The 22,482-nt window shown below is 34.0% G+C and overlaps 1 protein-coding gene across 5 annotated transcripts in view; it reads left to right on the top strand.

Moving 5' to 3' along the window:
• VPS50 (VPS50 subunit of EARP/GARPII complex) overlaps positions 1-22,482 on the top strand; it is a 132,825-nt gene that overhangs the window by 29,760 nt on the left and 80,583 nt on the right. For all 5 annotated transcript variants that reach the window (XM_077856945.1, XM_077856944.1, XM_077856942.1 and 2 more), the window contains 3 exons: positions 13,375-13,417; positions 14,801-14,899; positions 16,533-16,673. In XM_077856945.1, the coding sequence (XP_077713071.1) occupies positions 13,375-13,417; positions 14,801-14,899; positions 16,533-16,673 (283 nt within the window). The remainder of the gene's footprint in view (positions 1-13,374; positions 13,418-14,800; positions 14,900-16,532; positions 16,674-22,482) is intronic.

Below are 22,482 nucleotides of genomic sequence, written 5' to 3'. Positions count from 1 at the left end.
AAATTTATCTATTTATGTTTCTCTTGCATCTCTTGGGAATTTTTCCTCCTTAACTCTGCCAGCTTATAAATATTGAGAGTGTTACTGCAGTTTGTTTTTCAGAACCACATGGTTCAAGTGTTTGGCTTACCCTGATAAGAATTCTTTAGGAAAATTTAAGTGTGGTTTAATTTTATGTAATAATCATCTTTGTCATATTTAAGTGATTATGTATTTAATGTGTTATATCTTTTATTTAATTATTTATAAAGTATACAATGTAAAAATGGCCAGGGCAGCCTTTGCTATTAGTTTTTATTAGTGGGTTTCTGGTCTGCTTCAAATGAAGGTTTTGGATTACTAGTGTTAGTCCCTTGGGGAGGCTCAATCCCCAGGTGTAATTTCCATCGTTCCTGTAAAACCATCTCAAGTAAGCATACAACCTAAGTAAAATCGTGTGCTTGTCAAGAAAATCTAGTTTCAAATGAAATTCATACCTATCCTAGAACATAGATAGCTCCTCGATCTCTCCTGTATGGAAATTCTGATAGTGAGCATGATGCACCCATATTGTAGATGTTGATTATTAGTATCTGAAAAATAAAAGAATTAGGGTAGACCAAAACATTAATACAGCTTTAATAAAATTTTTTCTTCTAATATACTCTCACATCATGGGTCTCTGCAAGATGTAGGATAAGAGATATCTATTTTCCCACTAGGAATGCTATTTAAATATTTATGGTATTTTTTTTCCTTCAGGGTCATGCATACTGAAGGAACACACTTTTTATTTGATTAGTAAATGCATAGTTGTATAATTCCAGTGATATTTTGTTTTTATCCATTGTAACAATGAGTGACTATCACTATTAAAGACTTGATTATGTTATTTAGATTTTTTAGATTGAGTAAATAGAGAATTAGCACTAATATGTGGAATGCATTTGAAAATTTCTAACAAGGGCCTTCTGGGTCCTGAAGAAACATAGCACGCATTTAGTTTGTTTTGTAGTGATAAATCAGTTACAGTGAGAACAGCTTATATATGACTGGGTAAACATAATTCAGGCAGTTATACGTTACTGAGTGCTTATTATATTCCAGGTGCTTTGCTTTGGAATTGGTTGAATAGTGATGAACTATACATAATGTAATCGTTAAAATCCTTGGTTTTCTAGATAATCTAAGTAATCTATCAAGAAGGGCTTGGATTGAAGAAAGCATAGGAGATGGTGGGATGGAGCTTTAGGGAGATGGGCGTTGAGCATACAGAGGAAGTATTGGGATGTAACTACTTTCAGGGTCAGAACTAAGAAGGACTTGAAGGAGGGGCATAGGAGTTAGCTAAGATAAGGGATGAGGGTGGTTGGTGGATAGGAGATGATGGGTATCATGATGAAGTCTTTGTTGCAGAGATAACAAGCAAAATGAGGACTGAAAATCTCTATTGGATTTATAACAGAAATCATAGCTGACTTTCTTGGGACAGATTTACTTGAAGTAAAAGTATTTCATTTGGCATTAAATTACAGTTTGGAGATAAATTTCATCTAAGTATAGGATGAAGAAATTTTATAGAGGGGAGATGTGGAATTGAGGGGGAAATCTGCATATTTGAAAATCTATGGGAAAATGAGAGGTTGAAAATACAATAGAGAATATAATGTTATGCTAAGGTTTGTAGGGGTAGAGTTGACTTTGAAAAGGTCACCTCTATTATAATAGGAAAGTATGAATGTGGAAAGTTGATGGCAGGAAATTGAGGTAGCGGGTGACATGTGTTGGCACTTTGGTTTTTCTCAATAATTAGAAACGTTGGCTATGCTAAAGTAATTATCTTAGTTGATGATAGTTAACTATACAAAATGTTTTTTAATGAAATTTTTATTTGGGCTTTTTAAAGGTAGCATGAAGTGGTTTCTAAGTACTTTCTCATTAATGTATATAGAGATATGTGGAAGAGCTGTAACTACAGTTATCTAAGCTGGTGAAAAGATTGAAATTGAAAAGATCTGGGCAGCCCCGGTGGCTCAGCGGTCTAGCGCCTCATTCAGCCCAGTGCACGATCCTGGAGATCCGGGATCAATTCCCACGTCGGGCTCCCTGCATGGAGCCTGCTTCTCCCTCTGCCTGTGTCTCTGCCTCTCTCTTTCTCTCTCTCTGCCCCTCATGAGTAAATAAATAAAATCTTAAAAAAAAAAAAAGAAATTGAAAAGATCTATAATGGTGACTTCAAGTAATAATTGTTTTATTTTACGCTTTTATTCCTACTTGGGAGAGCATGAGAAATTAGCTCACTTCTTGTAGGTAATGGGATAGAAGATATAGTGATAGACTTAGTTGACATGTGGGTCAGGTTGAACCCAAAAAATGAAAGGAATTCTATTCTGACTTCCTTTTCTGGTTTTATTAATTGATTGTACTTTTTAGGTTTTGTGCATTTATTTTCCCTTTTGCTCTTTTTCCTCTTGTCTTCTAAGTACAATACTGAACCTGCTTTTGAGCTCTCTGGTTTGGACTGTTCAGACATGATTCATCAACACTTTAAAAATTCATTTAATTTACCTAGAGCTGTGGAATTTAACCAAAGGCAAGATTTAATCTTTGCTTGGGCCTGTGTGAATCAGAGTGAAAAATGATTTGACAGTCTGGTCATCATAGGAATAGTAATTAATTACCAACTATTTATATTCTCAATTTCTTTAACATTTAAATTTATTTTCATTTCTGTTGATGATGACTAGAGAATCATGAAGTATTTTCCTTTTAGAAATGTCTGTAAGAGATCAATCCTTGATGCAGGGCATTTCTGGATTCTGGTGTAACTTAAAAAAATTTTTTTTAGGCAGGTTCATGTGCACAACGTACCTGCTTGTCCACTTCTTAATTTTTCCTATGTAGAGCATATGTTCCTCTTTTCTTTGCTAGTAACATTGTTCTTTTATTGGAAATAAGGGTTTTGGTAGATGGCAGAGATCCTGTGGTCTTAGGAGTAGATTACATGGGGCAACTGAGAGCTGACTTTTAAGATTCTAGGAGCAGGGAAAACAGAATTCATGTATTTCCTTCTTCATAAACAGCCCTTGACTGTAGGTCTCAAGTTATATGACTGGGTAGTTTAATACATAAAGTACCAAGTAATATGATGCCCCCTGTTGATTGAAAACTGAAAGAAAACTTGTACCTCTTCAGTACCTTGTATTTTCCTTGAGATAACAGTGTTTCAACATCTTTAATAAAAGATACTGTAGCACCAGTTTTGTTCACTTTTATAACTGACAGGGAACATTTTTACATTATTTGACATTTCTTGAGTTGATTGACAGAGTCATATATTTGGGATTCACTGGGAATAGGAATCAGCTTGTGTTTATTTAAAGTGTGTCTGCGAATGAAGTGTTTAATTTATTTTTCACTTGAAACTTATCTAAAGTAGTTTTAAGAAAAGTTATTTTTTAAAGTCAAAACCACTTTATTGTTTTTTATCTCATTTGAAATAAACTACTTGAGGGAATCTGAGAGCATTCTGGATTATGCACTGAAAAGTTTATATACCACCAGAACTGGAATATCTGTTGAGTACTATACTTTAGCATAGACACTTAATTTAATGTCTCATGATCTTCAAAATACCTTTTTTCCCTCAGAATATGAATTTAGCAGTTGAATACAAATTGTAGGTTATAAAACTTCTTTGAATCATAAAATAGTGAACACAGCTTTATGGAAAAAAATACAACAATACTAGGAACTATGTATACTTCCTCTGTTGCCCTTGATTCCTTTCTAGTAAGACCTCATGCTCTGTCTTTATCTGGGTTCAGGGAACCTAGGAACCTTGCCTGGGATAGTGTTTGAGTGGTTAAGTGTTTTGGCTGGGTCACCAGCCCAGCTAGCTAGACCCGTAAGTAGATCTGGAGTCCTTATTGTGCCATTTGCATCAGCCAAATTATTGACAGCATGCTATTCACAAACTGCCTGCACTTCTTATCTTCTATTTTAATTTTTTTTTCTGTCTCCTGCCCCCATGCTGCACCATTTTGAAATAATGTAAAGTAAAATGTACTGATGGCAAAACATAATATTTAAACAAAAGTGTCTTAAACAAAAGAAGTTTCTTTCTGCCTTACCCACCATTCTCTTTCCTACTCGCTGGAGTAAGACACTTTCGCAGCTTATTAGTTGTTTGTAGATAGTTGTTGATTCTCTGTTTACTCCTCATATTAAAATACCAGTAAGAGATAGGAATTTGGTATACTTTCTTTTACTTTTCTGTCTTTCAGGATATGTTAGTGAAACTTATTTTTACTTGGTCAAGTTTATAACGTTTATATTCTTTTTGCAGCTATAATTAAATCTTCGATGTTTTCTCAGTAGGTTACTTCTAAAAAAAATTAACCTAATAGAAATTGTATTTACTAAATCATGATTATATAAATATTATCTGCAGGACTAAGTAGAGTGATTGGACTTATAAAAAAAGAAAAGTAATCCTTTGTCTACATGAAAATCAAAATCCATTAGTGTTTGTTTTAATTTATTGAACATTTTTCACCTTTTTATAAAGATTTTATTTATTTATTCATGAGAGAGAGAGAGAGAAAGAGAGAGGCAGAGAGAGAGAGAGAGAGAGAGGCAGAGACACAGGCAGAGGGAGAAGCAGGCTCCATGCAGGGAGTCCAACATGGGACTTGATCCCTGGTCTCCAGGATCACACACTGGGCTGAAGGCGTCGCTAAACCGCTGAGCCACCTGGGCTGCCCCATTTTTCACCTTTTTTAGGTCCTACTCAATTGCTGTCATTTCTATAATGTTTCCTTTTTTAAAAATATGTTCCTTTGTCTTGTTTTGTTAAAGTTTTGTTACAGTTATCTCTTTGAAAATTTTTTTTGAAATGGGAAATGAGGGGGATCAATTTTCATATTTTGAAATGATGTTAATTTAATCCATACTCATGATTGAAAGAAAAATTATTTTTTCCTTAGAAATTGGAATGCATTGCTCAGTTGTTTTCTAGCCTTTCACTTGTAGGACAGGGTCAGATGCTATTCTTATTCTCTATAAATAGTGTTTTTTGTTTTTTTTTAAGAAATTTTAAGGATTTTTCTCTTTTTATTTGGTGTTCTGAAATTTCACCAGTTGTTTAGGAAAGTTAACTGTGTCAGACTCTTTACTCCTAGATGATGAGACAAGAATGAAGTATTATTTAATCCTTATCTGCATGAGATGCTGTGTTACTTGTTATACCAAGAGCTTTTGAAATGCATTTGTTCTCTAGGAGCTTATAATAACAGTCAGTTAACAGGCAGGACTGTGGAATAATATGCCAGTTAAGAGCACAGAATATATAAACAAAAGGCCATCAGAAGTGTTCCTGCTGTGAATGGCTTGCTTCTTATACTCCTACAGGAATGGAAATATTGACACGTATAAGAGTGTGAATAGCAGCTAGACACTTAGCTTTGACAGCATTGACTGACTGTACAGTAATTCTAAATTAGATTTTAATTAGGTTTTTTTTCACTAAAGCTTTTATTTTTTAGCTTTTAAAAATTGAATCATGATGGTGGTGATAGTGTTGATGGTTGTGATAATATTTAACATTTTTTGAACTTTTCTTTGTGTCAAGCACTGTAGTAATCACTTCCCTTCCCTTTTCTTATTTGGTATTGATAAAATAGTCCACAGAGGTATTATTATTGTCTCTATTTTATAGATGAGGAAATTGATGCTTTGTAAAATAAGTGGCAGAGCCAGGTTTTAAACTTAGGTCTCTTGGAATGCAGAGCTTGTTGCTTTTATTTATTTTTTCTTTTTTTTTTAATTTTTATTTATTTATGATAGTCACAGAGAGAGAGAGAGAGGCAGAGACACAGGCAGAGGGAGAAGCAGGCTCCATGCACCGGGAGCCTGACGTGGGATTCGATCCTGGGTCTCCAGGATCACGCCCTGGGCCAAAGGCAGGCGCTAAACCACTGCGCCACCCAGGGATCCCAGCTTGTTGCTTTTAACCACTACTACGCTATACAATGATGTAGTAACTATTACGTACTTCAGAAGCTCTGCCTTAGGAGGCCAATTTTTATTAATCTGCTTTAGTAGCTGAGTTAATTGCATTTTTTCCCCAAACCTTTTTCTACCAGTTGTATTTGTTACTGGAATTATGTTAAGTAAATAAACTAATGAAATGAAATAGATTGTTGAAAGTAGATGAGACAATTCATAAAAATTGGGGGATAGACGGTAACTAAATGTGATTTGATATACGGATTGTTTTGCATTTATCTTTAAGTTCCTACCTTATCACAGAGAAACTGAAACTTGAAGTTTTAGACAATTTATGTGTGATTTGGCTCACATAAAAACAAAAGTTGAAACTCCACTCAAGTGAGAAGATTTTGGGTCTACATCAGAGATGGGTAAATGAAGTACATTATACAATTTTAGTTAAAACATTCACTATACATGTAAACAGATATGCACACACTACGTAGAAATATTTTTGTTTTAACTCTGATTAACTGACCAAATGAAAGGTCTGCTGAACTTGAGCACAGGGTGGGCAAACTGTCTTTAAAGAGCCAAATAGTAAATATCTTAAGCTTTGTGGGCAGTGAGGTGCCCTTACTTCAACTGTTCTTCAACACCTTCAACTGTTCAGCTCTCCCCTGGCAGCCTGAAAGCAGCCATAGACAATATAAATAAGTTTGTGTGGCTGTGTTCCAATAAAACTTTATTTAGAGATATAGACTGTTGGCTAGATTTGGCTCCTGGGCCTGATACTCTGCTCTTGAATTATAATTCATAAAGTTTGAAAATGTTTTGAACATCTGTAGTATTAAGTAGTGGACTCTGATTTCTGAGCAGAGTAGGAACAGAACTCTGGGTAGATTCAGAGTGATCTTAGGAGTTCTTTTATAGTCTATTAGTGGTTAGAAGGACCATGTGGACCCTTGATGGTATCTCACCGTTGTTGGTCTAGCTTCAAAGTGTTTGAAAGTCAGGTTTTCTCTGAAGTATGTTAATAAACTCTCTGCTAGCTGTGCCTAGATTGAAACCACTGGAATAGATCTCTGATCTAAATACCTGCAATATCCAGGGTCAATTAACATATAGTATAAACTTGGGAGTATAAATTTTACTTAAGATAATGTCATAAGTTTTAGCACTCTATTGAATCATATACAAAGTGTAGTAATTGGGTAACTGATATTTAGCATATAATAGAATCTTGAAAATTTAGAGTGGGAAGTGACCCTTTGGATCTAGCACTCTTTTGTATAGGAAACTTATGCCCAGGAATATTAAGAGACTTAAATCACATGACTCATTAATAACAGACCAGGGAAAGATCATTAAGATGTTAATTATCTCTATACCATGTTGTCTTCCTATATGGTCAAATTTGTACAAAATTTTGATTTATATGCAACCTTTCCAGGACTCATTTTATGAGTGTATATGTCCTAGATCAGCTATTTAAAAGAAGAATATTAGTTATTTATGGATGTATTATATGTAATATCTTCTATAGTGATGTTAAAAATGCCCCCTAGGGACACCTGGGTGGCTCAGCGGTTGAGCCTCTGCCTTTGGCTCAGGGTGTGATCCCTGGATTCGGGATCGAGTCCCACATCGGGCTTCCTGCATGGAGCCTGCTTCTCCCTCTGCCTGTGTCTTTGCTTCTCTCTCTCTCTGTCTCTCTCTGTCTCTCATGAATAAATGAATAAAATCTTTTTTAAAAAATGCCCCCCAAAATTGTTTGATTAATTCTATTCAGCTTGCAAATAGCCTTTAGCAGCTTTTAGCCTTCAATCTTAGAACTGGTAATTTTTTTTACTGTAATGTAGCTTTTATTTATCCAAATGTTTATGAGCAGATCCTTTTAGCATACTTTGATTAACTGACTGAAATGCCTTGAATTTGTGTTGCTCTAAATGATGGCTAAAGGTTTCTTTGAAGGCTATATAGTCAGTATATATACTCCTTAATCATATAATTTTTATATATGTATTTTCAATTAGTGGTAACTCGTCAAAATGCAGTTGTAGATTTTGAAAGCATTTTTTTTAGTGGGAGGGTGGAGAAAGAGGTGGGGGAGGGGCACTGGGAGAGGGTGAGAGAATCATAAGCAGGCTCCACACCCAGTGTGGAGTCTGACACAGGGCTTGATCTTACAACCCTGAAATCATGACCTGAGCAAAGATCAAGAGTGGAATACTTAACCAAGTGAGCCACCCAGGTGCCTCTTGAAAGCATTTTAAAGCCCAAATGTTTGATTTATAGATTTTATATTTAAAGTGTTATACATGCTCTTTACATTGCCATGTTTACATTAACTTTTTTTTTTTTTAAAGATTTTATTTATTTACTCATGAGAGACACAGAGAAAGAAGCAGAGCCATAGGTAGAGGGAGAAGAAGGCTCTCTGCAAGGAGCCTGATGTGGGACTCAATACTGGACCCTGGGGTCATGTCCCAAGCCAAAGGCAGACACTCAGCCGCGGAGCCACGGTGTCCCTTTACATTAACTCTTAATACATAGGGTATAGAATCATTTTAACCATAAATAATACAGGCAGTAAAACTATCCAGATTTGTGATAATTTTATAAATACTATAAAATTTATATTATTTACTATAAAAATAGTTTTATAAAAACTATTTTTTTCAATTAAGTTGAAGAAACCATTACTCTCAACTGTGAGTAAGCTTAGATATATTTCTTTTTCACCAAACTCAAGATACTTCCTGTTGGAATATGCTTACCAGTTCTAACTTACTTATTAATCCAGGTATTCTTGCCTTTCTATATCTGTATCTCTATCTTCAGCCTTCGGTGAACTTCTCAGCCCTATATGATAGAGGAGTAGAACTGCTTTAGTTCTGCTTAACTGTCTTTTCCTCTTGTTAAGGCACTTGTAGACCCAGTTTAGGAAAGTTCTTTTTCTTCTAAAACATTCTTCTTTCTCTTTTTCTATCTCTGTAGTTTTATTTATTGAGGTAGAAAATAGGAGCTAAAGGAATGTGATGGGAAAATTTTACCCTTTTTGTTTAAAGTGCAAATTTGACTCAGCAGTGAGTCAGACAGTGAGTTTAGTTAGTCCTGGGGAATCTTGGAGAATAAGCCAGTCTGCTTAGGGAGACGGTCACAGATATTTGGGATGCTGGAAACAGAGCATTGTGAAACTGAGCGGAACAGTCTACAGGGGAAGACTTCCCAGAAAAGATGACATTAGGATGGACCTGAAAATACAGATGGACATTTGCGAGTAAGAAATGGAGAAAATATGTTCTGGTTCTCATGAACCTTATATACAAGAACAGAGTGTGTGAGGTCTGGGGTTGTTAGGGGAATTGCATCTAGTCTAGATGACGAAAATGTAGGCACTCTCACAGTTGAGAGTAATGATTTCTTCAACTCCTCAATTGAAAAAAATAGGTTTTACTGTTTATAAAATTATCATGAATCTGGATGGTTTTACTGCCTATATTATTTATGGTTAAAATGATTCTGTACCCTGGGTATTAGTTAATGTAAAGGGACACCATGGCTCAGCAGCTGAGTGTCTGCCTTTGCTTGGAAGGTAGTATTTCATGTCATTGTTAAGAATCTTGATGCTGTACTAATTTGGGGCTTTACCTTTGGTTTATTGGGGGGAGCCACCAAAGGTTTTAAAGCAGTGGAATAATACGAATTTATTTCTGCTTTCATTAAGAGCTGGAAACTCAGATGTCTTTAGGGACCAGGCAGGTAACTTTTTTTTTTTTTTTTCCAGGCAGGTAAATTATATGAAGCTGACAGATATTAGATAGCAGGAAATGGTCAGGCCCACAGAACTAGTCAGGCCTGACTGAAGCCTTTCACATATAAGTTGGGGAAAACTATGTCTGCCGGGTCAAACAGAATATTGACCAAATCCAATCTGAAATGAAGACCCTGCTCAGAGTTATCCCTGAGAGCTTTTTGGAAGATGTTACACAATGTTTGGTATATAGTAGGTTGATGGTGTTTGTCAAATAAATGGCTGATGGATTGAAGGGTGGGTGTGGGTGTTGTGCAAGATTCATTAGGAGGCCATTAAGATAATTCAAGCAAAAGGTACTAATGCTTGAGTTAGGACACACAGTTGAGAAAGAAGCATAGGTAGATATGAGAAATACTGAAAGGGTAGAACTGTCAGATTTGATTACCAGTTAACACATGAAGAGAGGGAAGAATTAAAGATGACACAGAGTTTTCCAGCTTATATCGAATGGGTGGTGATGATGTGAATCAAAAGAGGGAGAAGGGGGGATCCCTGGGTGGCGCAGCGGTTTGGTGCCTGCCTTTGGCCCAGGGCGCGATCCTGGAGATCCGGGATCGAATCCCACATCGGGCTCCCGGTGCATGGAGCCTGCTTCTCCCTCTGCCTTTGTCTCTGCCTCTCTCTCTCTCTCTCTCTCTCTCTCTCTGTGACTATCATAAATAAATAAAAATTAAAAAAAAAAAAGAGGGAGAAGGTGGGAGAAAGAACAACTGCAGGAGAAGATACTATTTTGGGGGAAAGAGGTGGAGGTGAGGAATGTTTTAATTCTTTCTAAGTGCCAAAGTACTTATCATGACTATCATTTTTGGTATATTATTTTGGGGCCTTTAAGTCTCATTCTCATTCTTCAATCATTCATCCATTGTTCTTTGAACAGAAATTATCCCAGAATCTTTTTTAGGTTTTTAAAATTTTTTTAAAGGAAAATCTCAGTTCTGCCTACAAGTATTCCCTTAACCTCTATCTGTGGCTGTGGCTATTTTTCAGGCATAAACCCTGAGATACCTTAATTTTTCCGATAAGATATCAACCCGACACTGTTGATTGTCAAACTTCATACTTTTGTTTACTCTCAGTTTTTACTAGAGTAGTCTCCAATTCTCAACCTTAATCAAAAGTGTGCTTATGATAAATAGTATTTGTAGCAAATTGTCTAATTCCAACATAGTTTGGGCATATATCACTGAGACCATCAAAAAATGGATTACTTGTATTATTAGTTTTACTTTTCTGATACATTGCTTTTTATGTATCTACATCTGTATCTACATGTATCTACATGAAATAACACCAGAGGGATGATATTTCCTTAGCTTGCATTAAAGGGTTTGTAAGAAGCAAATGCAAGGAATCCATGAATCCATCATTATATATTTTATAAGACTATTGTCAAGGGTGTTGTGCATTAGGAGATAAAAAGTCATTGTACCCTTTTCTAGGACTCTGGTAAAATATTCTCCCAGAACTTCAATGCCAACGAAAGTGATTTTTGTTTCCTTGGGCTTTTTTGTTTTGTTTATCCCTTGAGTGCTGGTATGTTTTGATATTATGGATACTGAATTATGTTGGACCCTTCCTGTTTGTTTTGGCTGCTAGGACCTTGAGTGTCAAGTTTATAAACAGTTGTAAAAAATACCTGGTATAATTATACTTTTCACTTGTTCTATTTGGTTTTAGTTTGTTTTAATTTTGTTGTTAGAATATTTTCTCTTGATTGTATTTATTTTGTTAGCTATCACAGGTCCTTTCTAGTAATTAGATACTATAATTCAAATAATATTGGTTCTAGTTTTTAATTTTTTTAACTGACCTAGGGAAATTAAAGGGAACAAAGGCAGATTCAACAACTAAGTACATTTTTCAAAGTGAACATAGTTGTGTAATTATAACCCAGAAATGCAAATAGAACATTTCTGTTATCCCAGAAACTTCCTTCATGCCCAATCCCAGTCATTTTTCTTCCAAGATAACCCCTGTTGTAGCTTCTGTCACCAAGTTAGTTTTGCCTGGTTTGAACACCATATAAGTGGTATCATATACTGACTTCTATATAGTAGACTTCTTTTTTTTTTTTTCTAAATTTTGGTTTTTTTTTTTTTAAGATTTTTATTTATTTATTATGATAGTCACACACTGAGAGAGAGAGAGAGAGAGAGAGGCAGAGACACGGGCAGAGGGAGAAGCGGGCTCCATGCAGGGGGCCCAATGTGGGACTCGATCCCGGGTCTCCAGGATCACGCCCTGGGCCAAAGACAGGCGCTAAACTGCTGCGCCACCCAGGGATCCCCGATAGTAGACTTCTTTTGTCCAATATGTTTTTGAGGTTCAGGTGATACATTTTCATTGCTATAGTGTTTCATCATATAAATATGTCACACTTCATTTAATTGTTCATAAACAATTGTGTTTCTTTAAGTTTTGCCTGTTACAAGTAATGCTGCAAGAGTTGTGTATGCATTTCTGTAAGATATGTATCTAAGACTCCTGGAATGTAGAATAAATATATATTGAGTTTCAGTGTTAGAGTTTTTCAGAGGTTGTATCAATTTCCCCTTCCTCCAACTTTGAATTCAGTGTTTCATTTGTCCTGCATCCTTGCCAACATTTGTTGAAGTCCTTTTTTTTTAATTTTTAAAAAATATTTTTAGCCATTCTGATTGTTTGTTATGTCTTCTTGTAGTTTCAGTTTGCATTTTTTGAATGCCCAGTTGGAGTACCTAGTATATATTTACTGGCCAATCAGATATCTCCTTTGTCAAGTATCTGTTCAGGCATTTTGCATTTTATTTTTATTCTTGTTATGTTGATCTGTTTGTGTATTCTTCTGTTTGTACCATGCTATCTATTTTAGTATATGTCCACCAACATTGTTTTTCAGATATTCCTACCTATTCTTAACCATTTGAGTTTCGACATAAATTTTAGAAGCAGCTTGACAGTTTTCATATACACATACAAAGCAAAACTGGCCAGAATTTTAATTAAAATTTCAGTTATTCTAGAAGATCATTTTGACGAGAACTGATATCAATGATATTACAGGTTATAGTTTATTTAAATGGTATATATCTTCATATATTTATGTCTTGTTTTAGCTCAATTTTGTATTGTATATTTTAAATTAGATTTATTCCTTGGTATTTGATTTTTTTTTAAATGACATCTTAAAAATATTCGTCCTCTAATTTTTTGTTCTTAGTATGTAGAAATTGATTTTACTTTTGAAATTGTACTTTTTATCTATATTATACTTTTTAATCTTTAAAACTTGCTATCAATTTTGAATTCTTGAATTCTTAGTTTTTATCTATAGATTCTTTCAGAGTTTCTACCTATACAATTTTGCTTCTAGTAATGACTCTTATTCTTTTCTAATTCTTTTCCTTTCATTTTTCTTGCTTTATTGCACTGTCTGTAGGATCAGCATATTTTACTGTTCATACTATTTGTGAATTTATGAATTTTTTATTCAGCTAGTATATATATGTATATATATATATATATATATATATATATATATATATATATATATCCCTTAGTTTGTCCTTAAAGATAGTCACATCTAACTCTGTTTTATTTGATAGTGAATTGAATTCAAAGCTTCAAGATACTTTAGAACAAATTGAGGTAAGAAGGATTAATTACATCATAAGTTAAAATGGTTTTCTCTTTTCAGAGGTTTTTGAAAAGTACATATGCGTCTTATGTTTTGATTTTTGTGTTATCACTAGTGTTATAGATCACAGCACTTTATTGTTTTTTATTTGGGATATCTGTGCATGGTCAAGTTAATGTTAATCTACTTATAAACTCAGTAATACTTTTGGAGTTATGCGATCTGAAAATGGCATTTTGTTTCTAAAAACACCATATCCAGAAAGATCCCCAAACTGTTAGTCATACATATATTTTCATGTAAATTATAGCCAAAACATTTACCATGTATTGATTATTTTTTGATTATTAACTTTTTTAGTTCAGTGAGCTAATTTGTTTAAAAATGATTCTTGGCCAATGAACCTTCCTAAATTCCTAAACCTTCTAATAAATGGAAAGGAAAAGATATGTCATTATGAGCAGGAAGTCTTGCTTTCCTCCTGCATTTATTCACAGTTCATCTCTTTCCTTGGCAATCTTTGAAAAGCAGAGTATTAATTCTAATAAATGTAATAAGAATTATTTGTTATTTTCTAATATTTTATAATTTTCTAGATGAGAATACTTATAAAAATTGAAGTTGGACTTTCAAATGACCTTTTGTGAAAGTAGTTTTTCATCATAAATGCAATTATTTACTGATTGTGAGAATGACAATTTATTTGATAAAGATAATGCTTTGAAAATCCCTTAAGTAAATAAACACTTGAATATTGAAGACTTTCTTTTGAAAGCTCAGTACTTCTTTATTCTCAATATACAATATTATTCTGTGCTTATGTAGAGAATCATTATTTTGAAATGAAATAGTTGAAATAGAAATCCTTAAACAAAGTTGGTGCTTATGTAGAGAATCATTATTTTGAAATGAAATAGTTGAAATAGAAATCCTTAAACAAAGTTGGTGCATATGCACTTAGACATATAAGGTCAATGTAGTATCATTGTGAATTACTTTTCAGTGATTATAGAAGGGCTATTATTATTTTTTAGTAGTCCTACAAATTCAGTTCATATAGTTGTAAGATTTTAGCAGATGCTTGAGGAAACATAAAGTAAAAATAAAAAATAAAATTCCATTAGTAACTATTATTCTGTGTCCCTTGAAACACAGGCATGGGTCTTTAGATACTCATATATTAATAACATCTTAGTAAATCTGATTATAGTTGGTAATACATGAGAATTATAATCTATTTTTATTTAAATTTGTTTTTGACTGTTAAGTCTAGTGTGAGAGTAAATGTCTTTAGATATTAATTAAAAGTGACAAATTAGTCTCAACAGTTTCTTCTCATTGCCTTGAATACATAATTCCTTAACTGCCACTTGCCTTCTCTCTTAATTCCATAGGAACAGTTGGATGTAGCTCTTTCCAAAATCTGTAAGAATTTTGACATTAACCATTACACTAAGGTTCAACAAGCTTATCGACTTCTTGGAAAAACACAGGTTAGTTTTGAAAGAATGTTTGCTTTTTTTTTTTTAATTGGGAATCTGTTGATCTTTATGAATGCTCAGATCTGAGTATTACTAATGTAGCATCCTTAAAAAGTTTCATTTAACAAAGTACATTTTAATGCCATATTAATATAGATTCACATAGTCTCAGTATATGGACTGTGATTGACACATTACAGAAGTTTGTTTTGAGCTATGAAGTGTTTGTCAGGTTTAATAATTTCACACTTTTAGGTAGGTTTTTTTTTTTTTTTTTTTTTTTTTAAGTGTATTAGATGAGGATTCATTTTGGAGAGGATGTGTACGTTTTTACCTCAGCTCTTGGTCCTCGGTGAGAATTTCTTAATTTGAAGCTTCATGGTTCCTAGATAGGCCGGCATGTTTTCCTCCAAGTGATAGGTCAGCTTGTGTATATTGTGTATGTTTATTTATAAAAAAGGTCCATTTCATTTATCAGATTTTTCAAAGGATTCTCTTATTCTCCAAATGTCCTCACTATTCCCATGTTGTATAGGTTTACCTACTCTTACTGCTCAAGGGCTTCCTTTCCTTGAAAAATTTGCCACAAGTGTCACTGTTTGAAAGTTAAGTATACCTTCTGCATATACAGGATTATACATTTATCTATAAAACAGCTAAACAGGATAGATGTAAATGTTTTCTTCCTTTAAATGGTCTCCTACCTTAGAAGGAGATCTAAGAATTTACCAAACCATTGAAACTTCGTTTACTTTTAAAAACTGAATAAAGAAATTTGTTGCCTGGAAAAATTACAAGAAGATAGACTCTTGGTCATTTTGGACATGTTTAAGGACCCTTGAGAATATGATTGTAACTTCTAATTACCTTTATTAGACTAATTCTTATACTTATTAAATATTTATTATCACCTAATGTGTGCCTTGCTCCAGGCACCTCAATATGGGCCCTCATCTATCTTATCTTCTAGTAAGGGAAGCAAACGTTAAAGAAATAAATGGGGCAGCCGGGGTGGCTCAGCGGTTTAGCACCGCCTTTGGCCCAGGGTGTGATCCTGGAGACCTGGGATCGAATCCCACGTTGGGCTTCCTACATGGAGCCTGCTTATCCCTCTGCCTGTGTCTCTGCCTCTCTCTGTTTCTCTCATGAATAAGTAAATAAAATCTTAAAAAAAAAAAAAGAAAGAAATGGACAAGAGGTTGGGTTGCAATAAGTGCTATAAAGAAATACATACCAGGTAAGTGGATCAAGTCATAAAAAATACTTATTTATATAGGATAGTTAGGAAAGGGTTCTCTGAGAAGGTAACCATTGAGAAACATCCTGAACAATGTAAGAGAATGATGGCAGAGGGGTTCCAAAGATGTGATTATGCATGACATGTCTAGAAAAGGGCAGGATGGGTACCAGTCATAAACACAAAGCAACAGACCAGTGTTCACCATGAAGATTTATTTTTAGGGATATAATGTGGTTATTTGAAGGGATTATTTGCAAATAACAGTACAATTATAATTTAATGAATAGTATTGATTTGTGCTGTATCTATAATTGATAAAGATTTTTCCTGTATTTTTCAAATCCATTGAAATTTACCTATTTTAATAACATAAAATTATGTTGTGTGTGTTTTTTCTTTCCACAGACAGCAATGGATCAACTTCACATGCACTTTACTCAAGCCATTCATAATACTGTATTTCAAGTTGTTCTTGGTTATGTGGAGCTATGTTCAGGAAACACAGATACAAAATTCCAAAAGCTGCAGTATAAGGATCTCTGTACAGTATGTAGCAACTTAATTCTATTCATATTGCCTCTCTTTTAGTTTTTAAATTCATATTCCATTTTTCATAGCACATGCTATTTGAAGATGCTACTAAAATAATAAGAAATGTTTGCCAAAATTTTTTTTTCTCCCATATTGTTCTTTTTCTCATAATGGGAGATTCAGTCACACAAATGGTAAAGGTAGATGAGATGGTACAGATTTATGGAGTGCAGTTGCTTCTAAATGGACTCTTTACTCTGTCATAGCTTCTTTTACTCTTTTCTCTCAGGTTTTTAATTCTCTTCTGTGATTGTATGTAGGGTACTTCTAAGCAATCATCTTAGCTGGTTTCCTGTATACACTTTCAATCAGCCTTTCTGTGTGTATAGGTGCTGTAACCAATTTCTTTTCATCCTTAAAGAAACAGGCGTCTATAGGAAATATAACCACAGGTGAGAAGTGAACTGAGTTGGGGTGTTTTAAAATTGGTCCTGCTGATGGATTGATGGAGGGTGTGAGAAAAAGAGAATGATGAACAACTGGGAGAACAGTGAGTGGTGTCATTTGTATTTACAAGGAAGACTGATTTGTAGTGAAAAGTCATGAATTCTGTTTCATACCTATTAGCATTCAAGGGAACTTGTTCAGGAGGCAGTTGGATAAAAGAACTTACGGAGATGAGAGCTGAAGTTATAGAGTCATCGGAATATAATTGTACTTAAAGCCATGATACTTGGTAAGAAGATTGAGTGTAGATAAAGGACCTTGAGGCCCTTAGGCCTTGTGATGTTCAGAGATTAGGTAGGGAGGAGAGACCAGTTAGAAGGATATGAGAAAAAATAGCTAGCTGTGTGGGAGAAAAACTAAGAGGTGGTGGATCAGCCTACAGAAGGCAGTATTTCCAGAAGAATTGACTGTAAACCTATGTCAGATGTTTCTGAGAGTCTGTATAAGGTGATATAACAGAATTAACAACGTGGAGGTCATTGTTGACCTTGGTCTCTACTTCTAGTTCAAGAATGTTTTGTATCTCTCACTGGAGGATTCTTGAATTATTTATAAAATCTACTTGGAAAATAACAGTTCTAGAAGGTAGATATCTATTCTCTACTGTAATTATGTCCAGGAGTTAGTATAAAATTAAGCTAATCTTCATTCTTTAGTGAATTTATCAAAAAGTTACATGTTCATTGGAAACTGGAGAAATCTTATTCGAGCTACAGCAAATATTCCAGGAGGATATGATTATATATGATAGATTATGGATTAAGTTAATAATAGCAGTGGATGGTTGTTAATATAGCTAAAATTTTTAAAAATCATTTCATAAATCCTGAGGACTGTCACAAATACAATAATTGTTAGCTTAATGTGTGATATAGTTGCATAATTACATTTTTAAATATCCAGTTTTAAGTACAGCCATCATTTGTTAAATTTCAGTGATTTTGAAATGTGTTGTTTATCTTATTCATATATTTTTTTAGGTTGATAGCATATTTAAATTAAATATACAAGCAATCAATTTCATTTTTTGATTCTTTTAGTGTTGTGCTGAAGAGATGATTTAAGTGGTAAAGCAATTTATTACAAGGTAGTGATTTCTCTGTTACAGCAGAAAATAACTTTCAATAATTAAAACAAACATTTTAAACTAATTAGGCTTGTGTCTTTCAGTCGTCTTTGGTTAAATCTTGTGTGTGTTTGTGTATATGCATCGTGTACTTGGTTACCATTAAACTTTTATATATTTTTAAAAATCATAGACATATTTGTGCTTCTGCTTCTTGAGAAAATCCTCTATACATTTACTTAACACAAAACTAAAAGTTGTACCTAACTTATAAATGTTTATGAACAAAAATTTGTGCTTAAAGTGTTCATCATAGCTTTTTAAAAAATTTTTCACTTTTTCTCAAAGTTGACTTTTGAAGTAGCTGTGTATATTTAAATTATCAGATAACAAGGGGCTTATCTTTCTTAATTTTATTTTGAGTTAATGTTTGTTAAAAGGACTCCAAGAAACATCTGGTAATTCTTTATAATATTATCCATCTATGTGTGATAGTGGTGAGGTATATATAATTAAATTAAGGAAACAAGTGATTTATTGGTATATTAGAGCTTAGTCATAGAACACCCTTGCCCCCCCGAACAGCTGGCACATATGTTATTATTCATCCAATATAGTCGTACACTTCTGGTTTACATTTCAAGCTGTGCTAAGATATGTGTTGAAGGAGTTTTGAAGTGGTAAGAATAGTAGCAAATATTGATGGCTTCATGAAGGAATTTCATTTGAGGAAAGGGTATAAACAGAATTAGGTATGGTAGACTATGTTCAAAGAACAGACTCAGAGGAGTACAATAATGAAGTGAAGAGTGTGATACATTTTAAGGTGGCCCATTTTCTTTGGAATGATTCTCAATAAAAAATCAAAGAAGTTCAGAAATTACCCTGAGCCTCTTAGAAGTATTTACATCAGTGTTGCTACAAGCAGACAGGGATATGGATAACTCTGAAACCTAACAAGTTTTCATTTGTTTTGTAATACTGAATTCTGTTCGATCTATCTATCATCTATCTATCTATCTATCTATCTATCTATCTATCTATCTATCTATCTATGATTCTATTTATTTATTCATGAGAGACACACAGAGGCAGAGACATAGGCAGAGGGAGAAGCAGGCTCCATGCAGGAACCTGATGTAGGTAGGACTCTATCGCCAGACACCAGGATCACAACCTGAGCCAAACGCAGGCGCTCAACCACTGAGCCACTCAGGTGTCCCAAATTTGACATGTTTAAGCCAGGGAAAATTAGGAATAATTATTTCTCATTTTATCTATCTATCTATCTATCTATCTATCTATCTATCTATCTATCTATCTATCATCTATCTATCTATCTAAATCTATCTATCAATCAGTTAGATTGATGAAAAGATGTGGACTTTTAGTAACTGAGTTCTATAAATGGAGGTGACTGTCTCAGGAGAGGAAAAATGGAAGCAACCCTTAGAAATTTAATAAACTAATGAAAGGAAATTTAAATATGTTTTCCTATTGAGATCACATATAAAGGATCTGGAATGGCACAGTTCAGGCAAGGGAGATGATTTGTGAAGGAGTCTTTAATTAGAATGTAAGGTTCTTGGTTTTTCAATACATAGCAATTGGGAATCATTTTAGCCCTGATTAAAAGTAACTGATAATACTTACTGAGGTGGTGCTAGTGGAAGAGTATATCTGACAATGGAATGTCAGGTAAGAACAGAGTCCTCCGGAGATGTGTATAAGATGTTGACTGGTAGATCTTAGAAAGGAGAAGAAAGAGTTCAGGCATTTGAGCAGTTGGTTTTCTTTGTATAATAGTAGTATTTTGAAGGAAGTCCTTAATCACAGAGTTTAAATATAACATTAAAAAATGAAATACATAAGGGGCACCTGGGTGGCTCAGTTGGTTAAGCATCTGCCTTTGGCTCAGGTCATGATCCCGGGGTCCTGAGATCAAGCCCTGAGTTGGGCTCCCAGTTCAGCAGGGAGTCTGCTTCTCTCTCTGTCACTGCTCCCCTGCATGTGCTCTCAAGCGCTCTTCTTTCTCTCTCAAATAAATAAATAAAATATTTTTAAAAACTGAAGTACATGAAATAATATACTGATCAGAGTTGAAAGGAATGGAGTTCCTATAAACAGGGAACAATTGTGTTTCCTTTAAATGGAAAGAGATTGGAAATGAAGAGATCTAATCATCTGCTTGTCCCTGTTCATAGTATTTTTAAAAACCACTCATATCTGTCTATTACTAAATGGGCTAGAATGAAATTGAACTAAAATTTTTTGATATCCCTTTACAAAGAAATCTGGGACAAAATTAGGGTTCTGTTTCTATTTACTCTGGTAAACGGAGAACTTCAGAGTTCTTAAGACCATCAGCATCCTATCCTGTTATGACATTTCTGCCATTTGTATCCTGTCAGCCGTTGCTCTGAGTTTAAAAGCTTAGTTGGCTTTGAGCTTATTGAAATTATTTTGTTATTGAATGTACTTACTTTTCTTTCTTTACCAAACAATGTTTTCTGAATGATTTAATTAGAAACACAATTTTTCTTTTTATAGTTTATCTTTTAGTCTGGTTTTCCTGTTTTTCTTGAATGTATTGGCTTACAGCTGTTAGATCAGTAATTTAGGCTCTTTTAAAAATGTGTACATTATTTTGAAGCTCAAATTCTGATACTTAGCAAAATTTTCAAATGAGAATCAAACCTCATTCATTTCTGGAAAGGGCCGATGTAAAGGTTTATTTACTGAAAAAAATTAAGCCTTGTTTGTGATAGTATTTGCATAGATGTACCTTTAATGTTTATACCAGTCTGTGGAGAGATTTATAGACATCAAGTGGATGCTCTTTATTTAGTGATGTTGTAGAGAAATTTTTTGTAGATTTTTTGAAAGTTTATGAACTACGCATCAATTTAAAACATTTTTTTTTACAACCTTCTTTGGCAGGCTGTTGGATTTCCCTGGGAAGCTTATACTAAGATGTTAATTAGGATGTTATTGATTAAATTTATGATAATAGAGCTGGCTAAAGCTGGTTGAAATTTTCCCAACCACTTAAAATTTTTCATTTCCAAATGAGCGTAATGAGTTTTGAGTTCTGTTCTTGAAATGAACTTGATAATGTAGTAATACTTTGGTGAAAAATTGAGTTTTTTTTTTTTTTTAAACTTTATGAAATAATTTCAGTATGTGTGTGTCTTTTTTTTTAAAGATTCATTTATTCATGAGAGTCACACAAAGAGAGAGGCAGAGACATAGGCAGAGGGAGAAGCAGACTCCCTAGGGGGAGCCTGATGTGGGATTTGATCCCAGGATCTTGGGATCCACAGGCAGATGCTAACCACTGAGCCACCGAGGTGCCCTTCAGTATGTGTTTTCTCAGAGTCCGGCACACTGGAGGTATTTAGTAAATGTTTCTTGAGTAAATTGGTTTGTCCTCTTTGTCTCAGACTAATTGGTATAGTGTTGACACATTTCAAATTTAAGTATGAGGGAAAGAGAACCAACATTGTGTACCTTCTGTGTACTGTGTACTTTTTCTAAAGTTTCTATTTATTTATTTGAGAGAGAGAGTGGGGTAGGAGGGGCAGAGAGAGAGAGACTCTCAATCAGACTGAGCTGAGCATGGAGCCTAACTCTTGGCTCCATCTCATAACACTAAGATCATGACCTGAGCTGAAATAAAGATGGTTAACCGACTGAGCCACCCAGTTGCTCTTCTGCCATGTACTTTTGCAAATGGTTTATGTGCATACATCATAGAAAGACAAACTGAAGACTGGTTTAATGTTTCATTCTTCTAGGCTTTAAAAATTTTATTATAAATAATATCTTGATATTGAATTATAATTCAGTGTCAGTTTCTTTGATGGTTAGTAAATATCTTTAGTAAGATCTCCTTTGAACATACCGTTTATTTTGATGTTCATATAGAAACCTAAAGACAAATTCCTCTTTTTAGCAAAAAACATGTTTCTATTCCCAAATTCTCAGAACATTTTCTGTTATGAAGAATATGTTTTTTCTCATCAGCTAAGCATGTTTTTGCTTCTCTGTAACTCTGTAACTGTCTCGTTATTCTTTTGCTGTTTTCTGACTTAAAATAGTCTGGTATTTATATGTTATTACATTACTTAGAGTCTTTATAGAGTTAGAATGTAGATTATATAAGTAGTTGCTCAAATTAAGCAATCATTAATTAACATGTTTACTTTTAAAAATATACATATTTGAAATCATAGAAGTAAAACATTAATA

The sequence above is a fragment of the Canis aureus genome, chromosome 18, assembly GCF_053574225.1.
Source record: "Canis aureus isolate CA01 chromosome 18, VMU_Caureus_v.1.0, whole genome shotgun sequence".
Taxonomy (NCBI): Eukaryota; Metazoa; Chordata; class Mammalia; order Carnivora; family Canidae; genus Canis; species Canis aureus.
This window is presented reverse-complemented; position numbering and strand designations above follow the sequence as displayed.